General features: G+C 36.0%; 1 protein-coding gene across 2 annotated transcripts; it reads right to left on the bottom strand.

Annotated features, from left to right (window-relative positions):
* Positions 1–6,418: 6,418 nt before the first annotated feature.
* LOC109162992 (protein BASIC PENTACYSTEINE2-like) lies at positions 6,419–8,178 on the bottom strand. Of its 2 annotated transcripts, XM_019311700.1 has the most exons (3): positions 8,051–8,178; positions 7,700–7,764; positions 6,419–7,637 (listed from the first exon to the last, which is right to left on the bottom strand). In XM_019311700.1, exon 3 carries the CDS (start codon positions 7,630–7,632, stop codon positions 6,688–6,690), a length of 945 nt encoding a protein of 314 aa, XP_019167245.1. In that variant the 5' UTR covers positions 7,633–7,637; positions 7,700–7,764; positions 8,051–8,178; the 3' UTR covers positions 6,419–6,687. The 2 variants fall into 2 exon arrangements, with proteins under 2 accessions (XP_019167245.1, XP_019167244.1); XM_019311699.1 differs by lacking the exon at positions 7,700–7,764 and having other exon boundaries at positions 8,051–8,177.
* Between the last annotated feature and the right edge of the window lie 9,230 nt (positions 8,179–17,408).

Genomic DNA, 17,408 nt, shown 5'->3' with positions numbered 1-17,408 from the left:
AAAGTATGTTTCGATAGATACTACAATGTAATAGAAGAGTAAGTAGCATTCAAAAAAATTATTTAACCCCATGAATCAATATAATTATGAAATTTTGAAGGGTTAAAGGTTAGAATTTTGTGCAAAATATGTTGGTAATATGATGTTTTACTTTCGAAAAAGTCATGCAGTAGATCTCCCATCTTATAGGACAACGAATCGGACAATATCTTAATCATATGTGTAATAGATTTAATTTCATCTTTCAGCATGTTATTTATATCCCTTAGCTTGTTTAATTTCTTTTCTTTTGTTTAATATATATAGTAAAATTACATGCAGGATACAATTAAATTAAATGCCTCTAGTGTGGATGATACCAACCCTGTGGTTCAAACTGTTATGTCACCCCAGCTTAATAGTGCTGAAGTTTTAGGTTTAATTGATCCAGATACACAGAAGTGGGACATAGTTGAGATATTTTCCATCCTCCTAATGTGGATTTAATTTTTAAGGAATTTGTTAGCTCGGGATTTGTTGACTCATGATATTGGTTGGATGATATGCATATTTATTTTGTAAAAAGTGGGTATAGGCACCAGAAGCGTAAACCTCTTGTTGATAGTTTCAATGGTTGGAATAAGTTATGGAACCTAAAGGTTCCACTAAAATGGAACACATTTCTTTGGAGAGCTGTAACAAATACTTTGTCCCCCACCACCAATTTATTACAAAAAAGAATGGATATTGAGCCTTCATGTCCTATTTGTGATGTGCATATTGAAGATGTGATGCATGCATTGGTTTTATGTGATTCTCTGCCCAAGTTTGGCATGATTCACGGCTGGACATTCCTTGCGGTTTAGGCATGAGCTTTCCAGCATGGCTTGAGCAACTTCTTTCATAACAACCTAATGTCTACTTCTGATATGAGATTCATTCTATCCTATATTGGCATAACCACTAAGGAGTCAAAAGTTTTGATGAGTGGTTTTGATTTTTGTTCGGTCTATTTATCTAAATCTTGTAGTTCCTCATTGCAGGAAGACTCACTGTTTTGGAACATTGTCCCCCCTACTCCATTACAGAGTTCTTGATGTAATCTACTCAGTTATTTTTCTTTCAAAAAAAAAAAAAAACCTCTAATTTTTTTCACCATATTTAACCCTATTTTTTTTAGCATAATAGTTCAATCTTTTTTGCATAATATAATGCTTGAAGTAGATATAGTTATGTGTGGAATTCGTGACACAATTTGATAGTATTTTCTACGAAAATGTTCAAATTAGTTCAACTACACGCAAAAGTATAATTGGGTCATCCAATTAAAAAAATGCAATTAAGTTCTTGAATTGTCTAAAATGATGCAATTTGACTAAATTTGACTTGTTCATTAGGTCATCGTTGACGTGGAAAATTATTATTTTAAAATTATCTTAATAATTTTAAATTAAAAAAATTTAAAAAAAAAAAAAAAAAAAAAAAAAAAAAAAAAAACCTTCAGCCCCTCCCGTCTTTGTCTCTTTGGCCCGGAGACGAAGAAAATGTTTTGTCTCCAATCAGAGACAAAGTCAGGGAGGAGTGGAGTTTTTCATTTATTTATTTATTTATTTATTTATTTTTGTTTAAAATTATTAAAATAATTTTTTTTTAAAAAAAAATTTTAATATGATGACCATCATGTCAACAACAACATGAGGAATAAGTCAAATTTGGTGGAATTTTTGGACAATTCAATAATTTAATTGCACTTGTTTGAGTTGGATGGACAATTGAACTTTTTCGTGTAATTCGGTGGCTAAATTAATTTTTTTCTATTTTCTATTACTACATGAAAATAAAAAGGATTTTTTTTTTTAGAAAATAAAAAGGATTTTTTTTTTTTTTTAAAAAAAAAACAATCAAAATAGACCACATATGGTCATATGTTCCTGATGGTGGATCACCAATTCTGTGGCTGCTGTAACATTAACCATTTAATCACATCCCTCCATGATAAGTCACAACGCTACGTCTCGAATCGAGCAAGGGTTGAACTCGACCAACCCAGCCGACACCCCATAGCTCTATCCATCCTTTTGATTATAGTATTAAAGCTTAAATTTTTATTTAAGGTTTTGTTTTAAAATTGAAAAATATTATTGAAAAGTGATTTTTGAAAAAGAAGTTTTATTTTTTGAAAAATATTTTTATTTTTTGGTATTGTGCTAAAAGTCATAAAATAAAATTTCTATTTAATTCATTTTCAAAAAGGTGGGCATAAATCTATTATAAATTTATTGTTTATAAAATATTAATTATTTTAAATTGCTAAATATAATAAATTTAAATTAAAAATATTTTTAAAAATTTAAATTTATGGGCTCTAAGATTTTTTTACTAATTTCTGCTCATTAAGACTATGTATTCTAGTCACACTAGAATTCTTTATCCATCCCCTGTATTTTACAAATTTCCAATACAAAAATTCATGACATTCGTGTTACATCAAAAGTATGTTTAGAAGTTTGACACAACTGTCTCGGTCACCCCCACTCTAGAGCCCAGCACAACATTCTATGTCATTGTTCAGTGTCAAATCATCAAGTAATAGTAGTACACTTTGTTATGCTTGTGAACTAGGGAATTCCTCACAATTTCCTCTAGAAAGAGTCACAAAATCTAATTCTTTTGTACGGAGTATTAGATTTAATTTACACATATATTTGGGGATGGACCATCTCCGATTTTATCTAATGATGGTCATTGTTATTTCGTTATATGTGTTGATGACGTGCATATGGCTTGAAGCAAGTATCACGTGCATGGTTTAAACATCTTCAAGATTATCTACCCTTGATTGGTTTTAAGGCTACGAAAATTGATGTATCATTGTTTATCTATTCTACTGCTAATGCTCAAATTTATTTACTTGTCTGTGTTGATGACATACTAATAATGAGCAGCAAAAAAAAAAGTCTCTTGGCTTCCATAACAAGCAAACTAGCGAAAAATTTCAAGATCCTAGATATGGGACCTCCAACTCTCCAAGCTTCTTCTTAAGAATCGAAATAGTTCACAACAAGGGGGGAGATGAACCTATCACAACGAAGGTACATGCTTGAAATATTCAAAATATCTGGAATTGAACACTATAAGTGCAACAAACTCATCTCAATCATATGATAATCCCACACAATATTGCAGCTTAGTTGGAGCACGTCAACATTTAGCCATCACAAGTCCAAATTTCTCCCTTGCCGCAAACAAAAGACAATTGCTAGATCCTCAACAGAAGTACAATACAAAGTTATAGCTGATGTCTCAGCAAATGTAACATGGTTAGTTGCTTTAATTAAAGAACTTGGTCTTACTATGCAAAAACCACCAAAACTTTGGTCTGACAACCTTGATACTACATATTTGTGTGCAAATCATGTGTTTCATGCAAGAGCCAAACACGTTGAAATATATTACCATTTTGTTTGTGACAAAGTAGCATCAAAGAAACTACAATTAAACTACATCTCTATAAAAGACCAACTGGCAAATATCTTCACCATTAACCAAGCCAATAACCAAAACAAGGTTCAATGATATAAGGGACAAGCTCAACGTTCTCTCTAGAGAAACTTAAGCTTGGTGAGGCATATTAGACCTCTGTATTCTAGTCACACTGGAATTCTTTATCCCTTCCCCTGTGTTATTGTAAATATATCTTTTATCATTCCTCATCTAATTAGGACTTTTTGTATTCTTATAAATACATTTCTTCTTGAACTTTATAAATTGGATTGTTCAATAATAAAATTCTTCTTAGAATTATTGTTCTTATCCAGCCGAGCTAACCAGGCAAATTGTTGTGGACCATGGTCCACATAGTGTTATGTGGACCATAACAAAAAGTACATTTTTAATATAATAAATGTATATTATTTTTGTACTGAATGTACATTATACAATATAATGTACACTCAGTATAAAAATAATGTACATCCCTTGAATACAACGTACATTATTTTTGTACTAAATATACATTATTTTTGTACTGAATATACATTATTTTTGTACTATGTGTACATTGTTTTACAGTATAAAAAATACGGTTTCTCACAACTTGTGTGGAACAATAATGATTGAGCTAACCAAGTCTAATCCAAATAATAATCGAAGAAATGGTAAAAATGTGTACAAATCTTAGAAGACATTTTTCACTAAACAATTTTTTTCCCTTTAACTTAATTAATATTTTTTGTTGACTTTATTTTTCTTGGATAGTCAAACATGGGAGTTTCTAGAAAATAATTTCTAGATGTCATTAATTTTGTGGATTTCTAATGCACCCTATTTTTTTGAGCTAAATTATAGATTGGAAAATGGGGGCATCCCATAAATGTGAAAAGGATGTAAAATTATGTGACTATTCATTCACATATAAAGATTTTGTTGATCGCAAGTGAAAATTAGGCTGTGGATTACGTTTGTAAAAAATTAATAGGTCGAGAACAAAAAGCAGATTTAATTCTTTTTTTAAACTAAATACTCCGTAATATTTTCTGAACATGCATCATATCTAAGAAAAAACACCGACAATCTCAGCTAAGTTGATTAGATTGTTGACTTGGTAACCATAAACTTACAAATTTAACTTCCAACAGAAATGGCATATTAACTTTTTTTTTTAGAGTTAATACCTAAAATGGTCCCTCAACTATGTCATAATTACCAATTTGGTCCTCAACTACCATTCTTACCCAATTAAGTCCTCAACTATGTAACTTTTACTCAATTAAGTCCTCAACTATACAATTCTTACCCAATTTAGTCCTCAACTATACAATTCTTACCCAATTTAGTCATCTGTATTAATTTGACTGTTTGTTGACTGTCAAAAGTCGGGATAAAATTATAATTTTACAAGATTTCTCCTTCCTCTCCATTTAGCAACGCCAAACCATGCAGCAATACACTCCGATCAAATTTCGATCGTCAAAAAATCGTTGGAAATCAAATTCATGGGCTATCCGATGCATAACCACTACTTCGATACTGACAGGTTTAGAACCCAACCGGAGCTTATTGCTACATGGTTTGGCGCTGCTAAATGAGGAGGAAGGAGAAAACTTGTAAAATTACAACTTTATTTCCACTTTTGACAGTCAACAAACAGTCAAATTGACAAAGGACTAAATTGGATAAAATTGTATAATTGAGGACTTAATTGTGTAAGAATGATAGTCGAGGACTATATTGGTAATTACAACATAGTCAAGGGACTATTTTGGGTATTAACTCTTTTTTTTATTTGATTTAGTCAGGTATGGACAACTTAGGCTGGTAACAAAGTGAATTTACACCGTGCATAACCTGTCTGACCTAATAAAGTTTCTAAAGAGATTTATTATGTAACATAGTGATAAATTATACACATCTCCCACCAAATCAACAAGAAAAGAGAACTCTCTATCAACATCTGCTAATTGTAAGTACCCAAAATGTTGAAATAAAATGGTACCATTTGTCAAGGCAAGAAATATTAATGAAACCAAAGCCTATTTTGTAAGAGTGGGAGCCAAATAAAAGCACAATAATCCACTACTCTGCATTTACTTAGATCATTCCTTTTTCATCTCTTGAAACAAAATAATGAAATTAAACAAATGCAACCTTGGGAACATATAACCAAATATGTAAGAAGCATAAGAAACCTAAATTATATCCTTTTGGTGTATGAAACCATCATCAACAACCTCACTATTTTCTGAGAAATTCTTGATTTTTTTTGAGAGCTGAGATGATAGGTGGTCTCAATATACTGTTACTGTTTAGGTTAGGCAAGAAGATCAAGGTTAACAGGGTCCAGTAGAAGAATAGCATAAACATTGCAAGATTACAGAACCTTCAGCAGTGAAATTCTATTTGGAAATATGTATTTTCAGTATCATTGACATATACACTAAGGAAGTGTGTGGAGGCTCCTAGTTTCAATGTAATCTGTAAAAGAAAAAGCCTTTTGTTATCTCCCCCCCAACAGGCAGTTCACATAAAAGTGGAACTATGGCAAACTTGTCAGTTTCAATTCAAAAAACCATTCATCTATAGCACCAAAGATATAGATGAGATGGGGCTAATCCCAGCCAAGATGGCTAAGGATACAAACTTGTAACCACAAGGTCACGAGTTCGAATCCTGGCCTTCTTGGTTTGAGCCGATCAACTATGGACAACCTAGGCTGGTTTACCTCCTTATGGTCTGTTGCTGACTAGGGTTACAAGGCGAGATTTACCCACTGCACACCCTTGGGTAGTAGTTGCAGGTTTCCCTCGTCACCCAAAAAGGTATAGATGAGATAACGATAATTTGAATGAAACAAACCCTTATAAAATCATCATAGGAAGCACGAAAAGATGGAGACAAGCAGTAAAGATTATCTATATCAAGTGAAAAAAAGAGCCCGCAATTGAAAAAACAAATAAATATCATCAATAATTTCCGAGCTCTGTCATTTCGACAAGAATGATATTTCCTCTAACAACGAAAGGTGGTGAAAAAAGAACATCTTATCGAAGTGCCAAAAGTTCAAAATTTAAGGAAAAATTGGTGCAATTCTGAAATTCCACTAGTTAGAAACTACCTGAGAAGCCTCAGTCCGCGGCCATACTCAAATATGTACACCAAAAATGCACCATAAGTAGTTGAGAGGCCAACTAAAGCATTTCCATCATAAGTTTACCGGATTGTGACAAACTTGTTGGTTCCATGCTTTGCCCAATAAGGCTTGAGATCAATTGGGTTGGAGAAATTATAACCTTCAGATGCAAGTTTCTCCAATACTTTCTTAAATGCTCCTAGACTCATCTTCCGTCCTGCTATCCTTGCACCACGTCGTTTTGTGCTCATAGGCAATGGATAGGAGGATAAATTAGTGGTACAACATGCTGATTGCCACCCACCAGAGCCCCACCTATAACACTGCTGTGGGTTCCCTGTACATGAACAAACAGGTACAGGAATTCCTGAGATGTCCATACTCATACCATTAATAACAACCTCTGCACTCCTTTTGGGAGCCCTTGCCCGAGAAATAGATGGGGTAGGAGTACACTCGTCTATGGGAATCCTAGGGCCTCTCTTTGCCTTCTTTGCTTTCGGAGACTTTTGGACTTGGGGTTTATCTCCTTCCCTCTTCTTGACAAGGGCACTAACAACCTTTTCTTCACAAACCAATTCCATCTGAGAAGATGCAGTTTCGGTTTTTGACAGATTCGTATGCTGCAGTGTATGAATAGACTGAGCAGAAGACGTCTCAGGCAAGACACCATACACTGGTTGGTGATGGTGTTGATTCCCGGAGAGCACATTCAGACACTTCTCCCTACTATGGTTAAACCAAGCATCCCTCATGTACTCCACCGGCATTGCAGATTCTGAGATCCCACCAACCCGGTGATGTTGATAAAGACCTGGACTGGTTGATGCCATGACAGCTGAGAGGTGAGGGTGGTGGGGTTGAAAGTGATGGTGGCGGTCACGACCACCACCACCACCACCACCAAAGAGTGGCTTTTCTGCAATGGTAGGCATGAGTTGCAGACCCAAATGGCTCTTCAAGGCCGTGGCTGTTGGGTCAAAAAACCCCCAATTCTTGAAATTCAAATTGCCATGCCCATCCATCTTGGCTGGAAATCAAAGGGCATAAAGAGATAAAAATTCAATTTAAAAATTGAAACTTTATGAATACCCAATTTTGAGTTCCTCTTAATCTACTGCCCAACAATTGTAGTTTCCATCACAACAAATCAAACCCTACAAAAACCCAAGCAATAACATGCATCAAAATCAAACCACAGAAAAACCACAAGGCAGTACTCCAACAATACTAAAAGCAATGACTAGAAGAAGAGAGGAAAACATGTAATCAGAATGCGAACAAGAAAACCCGATTCTAAAATCTTCCGCCTAATGTCAGATCTCTAAGCAGAAATTGAGAAAACAAAGACAGCAGACATATAACGAAAATGCTGAGATTGAATTTCAAGCAGATATACACACACAATACAGATATATACATCTGGAGAGAAAGGGCACTTACTGAATGTGAAGCAGTCGGCCGGCTAGGGTAAGAAGACGAAGAAGAGGCTTTGGGAGTGGGAATATCACGCCTGAGAAGTTAAGTGATGAATGCAATCAATGAAAACACAAGTGTCATTTTTTGTTTTGAAAACATATTGCCTTTGTTGATTTCATAATTATCTTTGTTTTAGCCTTCCAATTGCTCCCTATTTCTTACTAAATTGAAAAAATATATATAATTATCATTTTTTTCCTTATTGTTATTGATTTTCTCTACAATTTATATCGTTTCTCATTTTGGCACAATTGTGTTAAGATTAGGAAGAATGAAAATAATACAAAATAATAATTATATACAATGAACTACACATCCGAATAGAGTAATATGTTTAAAAGTGAGTATCACTCAATTTTAAGAAATAATTTATTCTTACGTTAAGACTACTAACTCTAGATGAGCACATTAACAATTTTATGTCCTCATTATATACTGAGTCGCAAGTTCTAATCTATTATTTGTTTGACATATCTCATAATACGTTTTAAAGCAACTCAATGAATCTCTGTTGGAATGTGCATGCGTGGACAAACCTTGTTTACAGCAAAGGAGATGTCTGGTCTCATTAACGGGAGATATTAGAGTTTTTCGTCAATACTTCGATATAGTGTGATGTTTGAGCAAGTGCCACTTGTAGAATTTAGATTATGTTTGGCTGAAATAGGTTTCATATATGACTTTTACACGAGAGAGTACCAGCTTTGTTAAGTATATTTTTTGTCGTCTTCTCCACTGGAGAAGGCGGCCGTTTGGTCGTCTTCTCCAATGGAGAAGGCAACCGTCCGGTCATCTTCTCCAGTGGAAGGCGACCGGACGACCGAAATCTGACGACGGTGGCCGAATTTTATCGCCAGTGGTCGGAATTCTTCACCGGAATCCGTCATCGGAATTGAAATCGTCTATAATAACAAGTCATTTACCGACTTTTGGACTTCATTGATCCAATTTAACATGTTTGAGAGTTTAATTGTATTTTTTTTTTAAGTTTAGGGGCCTAATTGACCCTTGGGATAGGACTTATTTGACTATTTTCTCTTTTTAGTTTTTTCACGTAACCAAAATATATTGTCAAATTGTATTTTATATAAATACCTAAATACACACACACATCATTTTATATATATATATATATATATATATATATATATATATATATTCACATTCATATGGGAACACCCTACTACATAGACAAATCTATACCCTCCATTTAAACGATGTGTGTGGCTGAGATTTTATGATTTTTACTTTGTTTCTTTTTAATTTGCGTTCGCACACACTTAATCTAATCTAGATCATTAACAAATATTAGATGGATGCATATGATTTGTTCTCACGTTCTCACCTAAGCAAGTGTTCTCATATGAACCTAAATCTATATATATCTAATCTAAAAACATAATAAGCCTCAATTAAGGTTATATCATTGATTTATGTCCCTCTTTTTGTATGCAAATAAATGTGTACATTCTACTTTAAATGTTGTACATTTCAATGTTATTAGACAAAACTATCATTGCACCGTTATAACACCGTTAGTTTTTCATTCTAACATTGATAACACATCATTATTACCATACACCTATATCTATCATATCTTTTTCTTATTTTTAATTATCATTTTATTAAAATCATTATATATTAATTTAATGCTTAATTATATTTTAATTAAATTTCTATGAATGACAAATTATATATGTATGTGTACAAAATACATATATTATTTTTGTATATATAATTCAAATTATAATTTCTAATTATTTGTATTTACCAATGTTTTAATATTGGGCATGAATTTTCACGCATCGCGCGTACAAAATGCTTGTGTGTGTGTGTCTATATATATATATATATATATATATATATATATATATATATATATATATATATATATATATATAATTTTATGTCTATTATACATGATTTTATGGAAATAATTTATGGTAGGTTTGTATTTACTTATTGATATACTCTCATTTTTTGTGTAGAATTTTTTCTTCATCATGCTTTAATTTAGATTTTACTTTTACTATGTTTCTTTTAATCAACCACGAACTCAAATTCATTTTTTTCATTTTAATTGATAGTTGTTTGAGTATAATATTATCCATATTTGTAATTGACCTATATGTAGTTTCAGTGGGCAATGTACTGGTGTGCATTGTGGCATTCGTTGGTGTGCATTTCCACTTTCGTTCCTCGATACTAGGTTTTCGTGTATGTATGCACTTAGTGTTCATGTGATGTGTGTCTGCATTATAAATTTGGCATGTGTGTAGTATAGTACATATGCGTGCACATTTACTTGTAGTGGTGCATGATGAGTATGTATGCATTTCATTGGGATCGTGTATACTAATGGATACCCAACATGGGTACCCAGTCGGTACCAACTAGCACGCATTCAGGCGTGACACTCGGACTCGATAGTCAGCACTCGAGACGTAGCCAGTTAGTCTTAGCTCGCTAATTACCCTTCCACAACCTCTAATCTCATTAGTTATAACCTCTCATTTATTACCCGTTAATTACTTATAAATCCTAATAATTGCCTTATTAATTACCCATGAATACCCCCTATACACCATCTACAATCCTTTTACAATAAAAGATGGGAGAAACGAGAGGACGATGAGGTTATCCAAATCTCTCTAGACTAGAAAACATGCAGAGACATATGTACAAAATCTCCTATAAAATAGTGAATTTTTGACTTGGCACCGCGCCAAAAATACATGTTATTTTTACCTTTCGATTGGAAAGGGTGTTTGCTGGAGAAGAAGAGGCCACTGCCTCATTGTAGGTTGGACTTACGGGACTAGACGCGGGCCTGGCAGACCCGCCGATTAGCCCTGTAAAAAGGACATGAAGTGGTGTGGCGGACCAGCTAGTCGCTCCACGACCATTCGCGGGACAGGTTGTCCCAACGCATAGCCCCGCAAGGTCGCGAGGCTCTGTTAGCAGAACCCTGAGGTTCCACCTTGAGCCCCTAGCCATGGGACTTCTTGCGGGTCCCATAGACTCGCAAAGCCATTCTGTCCTGACCCCAAAAGTGTTTGTTGTGATTTTTGGGTCCAAAACGTATTTTGTAAATTATTGGTTGTTTAGAAATGCCCATAACGTATTGAGAAAATTATTGTGTCTTGAGGGATTGATTGCCAAGATTTGGGAACTCCTATTGTGAGGGTTATGTATACATATAAATATATTCATACTTTCACTTATAAAAGTAGTATGGTTATACTATGATTATGAAATGTTATGTTTGCATAGCCTAAGGGAAAAGTTGAAAGAGAGATATTATATAATATATATATATATATATATATATATATAGAGAGAGAGAGAGAGAGAGAGAGTAAGGTTCAAGTGTGGCGATGTCCTTAGGTGCGGCGTCACCAATAGTTCAACAAATATACACCATCAATGTTAGGAAAATGCATCACAAAAACACACACAAATTAGGTACGCATCACCAAAAACACACCATTAGATGTGAATAAAAACACCATACAATGTTTGGAAATACACCATTGGTGTGTGGTGAGTTATATGGTGTATTCTTTTGGGTCTGTTGTGTATTTTTTTTGGTGTTTTTTTACATTTCATTGTGGTGTATTTCCCTTACACTGTTGGTGCATGTTGCTAACACTGTTGGTGTATTCTGAAATTCCGTCGCACCGCCCCACCTAAGGACATCGCCGCGTTTGAACTTTTTCGTATATAAAATATACATACATATATATATATACATATATATACACACACACACACACACACACACACACACACACACACATATATATATATATATATATATATATATATATATATATATATATATATATATATATAGCAAATTTAGAATTTTTAGTAGCCATTTTGTAGTACAAATATTTGTCGGGTTCACTTCCGATTTTAGTTGAGTCAAAGTGATTTCGTATTCTCCTAAGTGAGATGAAAAAATTGATATATTGTACGGTCAAAATGTATAATTTATTTTATCCTAAGAAATATGGGTTTGAACGCTCTTTACACTTTTGAGATATATTGAATATGGTTTTAAGAATCACGTCTCAAAAGAGTCTTCCTCTCATCCGGGTGATGAGTTTCTTCCTCTCATCCTATTGATGAGCCTTTACTCCTTCACCTACTTCATTCCTTTAATCTAATTCCTTATCTTGGTTCTCAGCTCCATTAATGTATTCACCAAACATCACTAAATATCCACCTACCTAGTTTCTTATATGAATCATGTCTCCTGCCCAGCAACATCATCTCCCCCTCACAGCAATCCACCCACCACCCTGCTCCAATCACTATCATCCCACCATGGCCTCCAGCAGCAACCACCCCATTGACCTGGCAAATGAATATGCTTCTATGTCCCTAGGAGCCGACGAGGAAACAGAGTTCCCTATTGAAGAAGGAGACTGTTCTGATTCTCTAGTGGAAACTCCCTACATTCTTGTTGGCAAACTTCTCACAGAGAAAACTATTCGCTTCAATTTCTTTAAGGATATTATGGCCTCAGTTTGGAGACCAAAGCGAGGAATGATGACGAGAGAAGTCTCCACCAACCTCTACCTATTCTACTTTGTTCACGAGAAGGATATCCAGAAAGTCCTCAACGAAGGTCCTTGGTCTTACGATCAATGCCTCCTCCTCCTTAAGCAGATTGAGCCTAACATGTCTCCCCATGGAATCCATCTCACCCACGCTGATTTCTGGGTTCAAGCGTACAATATTTCCACGAGCATGCAAACTAAGAAAACTGCGGAAATGGTTGGTGGCTTTCTTGGCTCCTTTATTGCGGTAGGCACTGAGAAACTCGAAGGTCTTTGGAAGGACTTCATGTGGGTCAGAGTGCGATTGGATACCTCAAAACCGCTAAAACGGAAGATGAAAGTTAAGCCTCCTAGATGTGACCCTTTGTACATAGATTTCAAATATGAAAGGCTTCCAACCTTCTGTTTTATATGCGGCTTGATCGGGCACAATGATAAGTCATGTGACATCCTCTTTGATTCCAAGTCGAGAAATGTCGAGCGAGCTTATACTCCGAAACTCAGGGCCATTGGCCGGAGAACTCATCCATTTGCCGGTCAACGATGGACGCTTCCTGAACTCCCTCATCGGAGAGCAAATGGAGAACCTCAAAAGCAAACTTTTACTCCTGATACATCTCCATCACAGAAAAACATTCCATACGAGGAAACAACAGCCCAAAAAGATCAGTCCATCCCCTAGTTTTCAGTCATCCAGCCTGGAGTTGCGCATGTATTTTTTCTTTGTTAAATTTTTATGCATTATATTTGGACAAAAAATTTTAATTACGTTTTTATTCCTGTTAACAACCTCAGGAGAATACTTTAGTACACAGAACGCGAGGTTTTTAATCGCCGACCGCTCATGACGGTGGTCAAAGTTAGGTATAACACTTTAATATATAAGAGTTGGTGTGGCTTAGTGTGTTTACCTTTGTTTGTTATGTTAAAGGTCTTGGGTTCATCATTGTTTTGGTTCTCAAAGAAAACACTGAAGAATGTTACGCTTGAGTACATAAGTGTTGGTGTGGCTTGGTGGGTTTAGCTTAGTTTATTATGTTAGAGGTCTTGGGTTATTCTTCCTAAGGGGATCCTTAATTTATTTTTTAAAATCGTTGTCTTGGTTTTCACAAACAACACAGAACTAACCTAGTTATATACCAGGTGTTACACTTTCATATATAAGAGTTTGTGTTGCTTAGTTGGTTAGACCTTATTTGTTATGTTTGAGGTCATAGGTTTGATTTTTGTTGTTAACATACTTGTTTTTATTTTATACAACTGTTAAATAATGATGCGAAATGACAACGGTTTTTTATAACAGTTGTCTTTGTAGTGTTGTGTATTCAAATACGCTTAAAGACAACATACCAAAGACAACGGTTAAATAAAACCGTTGTCTTAAACAAATAAAGAACGCGCAACAACAACTGTTATATAAAACCGTTGTCGTTTTAGTGTTGTGTATTCGAGTGCGCTTAAAGACAACACATCAACTACAACTGTTAAATAAAACCGTTGTCTTTAAAAAAAAAAAAAAAAAAAAAAAAAAGAGCGCACAAAGACAACGGTTTTAAACTACTGTTGTCTTTCTAGTGTTGTGTATTCCAGTGTGCTTAAAGACAACACACCAACGACAACAGTTAAAAAAACTGTTGTCTTCTTTAAAAAAAACGCACATAGACAACGATTTTAAAAAACCATTGTCGTTGTGGTGTTGTCTTTTCACAAAATGTACAAAGACAACACACTTATAACAACGGTTAAGTAAAAACCGTTGTCTTTGACAAAAGTGTTACATCAAAGACAACGGTTTTGGACCAAACGGTTGTCTTTTATACAAAAGACAACACTTTTCTTAAAAACTGTTGTTTTTCTAGTGTTGTCTATGTGCATTTTTCTTGTAGTGGCAGAACATTAATAAGCCTCTGTTGTCGCGTGATAAAAATTTAATGCAGGTTGACGAAGCGGTTCCTAACACAACTTCAATTTATCCGGGTAATGGCCTTGCTCTCTGGTCACCTGCTGACATAAATAAAGACAATATTGGGCTTAAGAGGAAGAAAATGGATTTTGGGCCAATCCATGTTACTAATTTTACAATTCAGCAAGAGGAGCTTTCGTTTTTAATTGGGTCAAAACACTTGTTGGAGGCGGGTCCTGCGTCACAGGCCCGCCCAGAACAATGAGTCTCTTAGCCTGGAACTGTCGCGGGCTTGGGATCCCTGCTACAGTTCAATTCCTTGTGGACTTGATCCACCTTAAGAAGCCCATTCTTATTTTTCTTATGGAAACTCTTCTCACTTCTAGCAAAGTCCAGGCCCTCAAATCAAAATTAGGCCTTCCGAATTCTTGTGGGCAGATAGTGTCTCTGTTACTATTCAAAGCTACTCCAACAATCACATAGATGTCAATTTGACTCTCCAGAATATTCCAAACTAGTGGCGTTTCACCGGTTTCTACGGCCATCCGAAAAGACATAAGAGGCGAGATTCATGGCAGCTCCTTCGCGACCTATCTATGTGCAGTCATCTCCCTTGGGTCATCATGGGCGATTTTAACGATATTAGAAGCCCTAGTGAGAAAATTGGGCGTCATCCTCAACCCCGCTGGCTTATGGATGGATTTAATTCCGCAATCAACAGTTGCGGCCTCTCCGATCTTGATATTCATGGCCATAAATTCACTTGGGATAGAGACAGAGGCACTCCATGGGTACAAGAATGCCTTGACCGTGTTCTGGTTTCTCAATCTTGGCTGGACCTTTTCGATAAAGCCGTCGCCGAATCAGTCATCACTCCGGTTAGCGACCATCTACCCATCTTCATGAACCCAATTCCCACTGCTAGGTCCAAAAGAAGAGCTAAATTCAGGTTTGAGAACCTCTTGGTCAAGGAATCAGATTGTTGAACCCTTGTAGCGGAGACTTGGGGCACATCGAGGGGAGCTAATTTAATCTCTAGGCTTGAGTCTTGCAGCAAAACCCTATGGGATTGGGGCAAAAAATTAACCTCTGATTTTCAGCCAAAAATCAATAAATGCCTTAAGCAGATGGACGACCTCAGATACAGATCAGGCAATGAGAGCATGCTCGCGTTCTCAGCCGCCCAAAGGGACTGTATTCATCTCCTTCATCAGCAAAATACATTCTGGAAGCAGCGTGCGAAGGCTTTCTAGCATAAAAATGGGGACCTTAACTCAAACTTCTTCCACAACTCAGTCTCTAAAAGAAGAAGACACAATGTCATTAGCAAGCTCAAGAATCCCGCAGGCATCTGGGTTAATAAAGGACCGGCTCTTGATGAGGTAAGATCTGATTATTTCTCTAATCTTTACACCTCTACTTCTGGCGACCTTACTCCGGTCCTCAACTGCATCCAACCCAAAATCACTGACTCTCAGAACAAATTCCTTCTAAGGCCAGCAAACGGGGATGAAGTAAAACGGGCAGTGTTCACTATGCATCCCGATAAATTCCCGGGGCCGGATGGTTTCAATCCCGGCTTCTACCAAGCTTTTTGAGACATTCTTGGCAATGACATCTTATATCTCTGTAATGAATTTATTTCATCTGGAAAATTGCCTCAAGGCCTTAACAGCACTCACATTGTTTTAATCCCGAAAAAGTCCAGCCCGGAAAATATGGGTGACCTTCGCCCCATTGCTCTTTGCAACGTGGCTTACAAGATTGTTTCGAAAGTTTTGGCTAACAGGTTGAAAAGTCTTCTTAACAATGTCATTACCGAGAACCAGAACGCTTTTGTGCCTGGTAAGATGATATTAGACAACATTATGGTGGCTTTCGAAACTCACCAGTACTTAAAACGCAAGAGTCAGGGCAAGGAAGGATTTACTGCTCTAAAGTTGGACATGAGCAAGGCTTTTGATCGTGTGGAATGGCCTCTCCTTCATGCTATGCTACAAAAATTTGGCTTCCATGACAAATGGATATCTCTTATTATGGAATGTGTCTCAACCGTGGATTATCATATCTCTCAAGAAGGTGATCTGATTGGGCCTATCTATCCAAACAGGGGACTCAGGCAGGGGGGCACAATCTCCCCGTACCTTTTCATTATTATCACTGAGGGACTAAGTGCTTTGATCAAAGACACCAAAGCAAGAGGTCTCCTTCATGGTATCCAGGTTGCTCGCGGAACCCCCAAAATCTCACACCTCTTCTTCGCAGACGACAGTTTCTTGTTCTGTAAAGCCACCATCCCTGAAATCCACATTGTTAAGCACATTTTGGACACTTATGCTTCAGCTTGTAGTCAACTTGTCAACTTCAACAAATCTTCGCTTTTCTTCAGCCCGAATGTCAAAGGAAATTTGAGATCCTCTATTTGTGGTATTCTAAATGTTGAAGGGGTGGGGAACTCGGGTACATATATCGGATTACCCTCTCTCATTGGTAGAAATAAAAAAGAGATCCTTGGCTTCTTAAAGAATAGAGTTCTTAACAAAATCAACAGTTGGAATCATAAATTTCTTTCGAAAGCTGGAAAGGAGGTTGCTCATCAAAAGTGTAATTCAAGCCCTTCCATCTTATGCTATGAGTGCTCCCAGACAGTTCAAACCCCAACACTACCACTGCTCCTTACCCTTTCATGCAAAATGCTAATGTTTCTTCTCTATTCAACAGTTATTCTCAGACTTGGGACATCGAGGTCATTCAGGAGATCTTTAATCAGCGGGATGCAAGCCTTATTTCTAATATTCCCTTACCCATATCTAGCAGGGAAGACAAGCTCATTTGGATGCGGGAGGAGCGC

The sequence above is a fragment of the Ipomoea nil genome, unplaced genomic scaffold (genome assembly GCF_001879475.1).
Source record: "Ipomoea nil cultivar Tokyo-kokei standard unplaced genomic scaffold, Asagao_1.1 scaffold2975, whole genome shotgun sequence".
NCBI lineage: Eukaryota > Viridiplantae > Streptophyta > Magnoliopsida > Solanales > Convolvulaceae > Ipomoea > Ipomoea nil.
The sequence above is the reverse complement of the archived record's forward strand: the minus strand, read 5'-3'. Positions and strand labels throughout refer to the sequence as shown.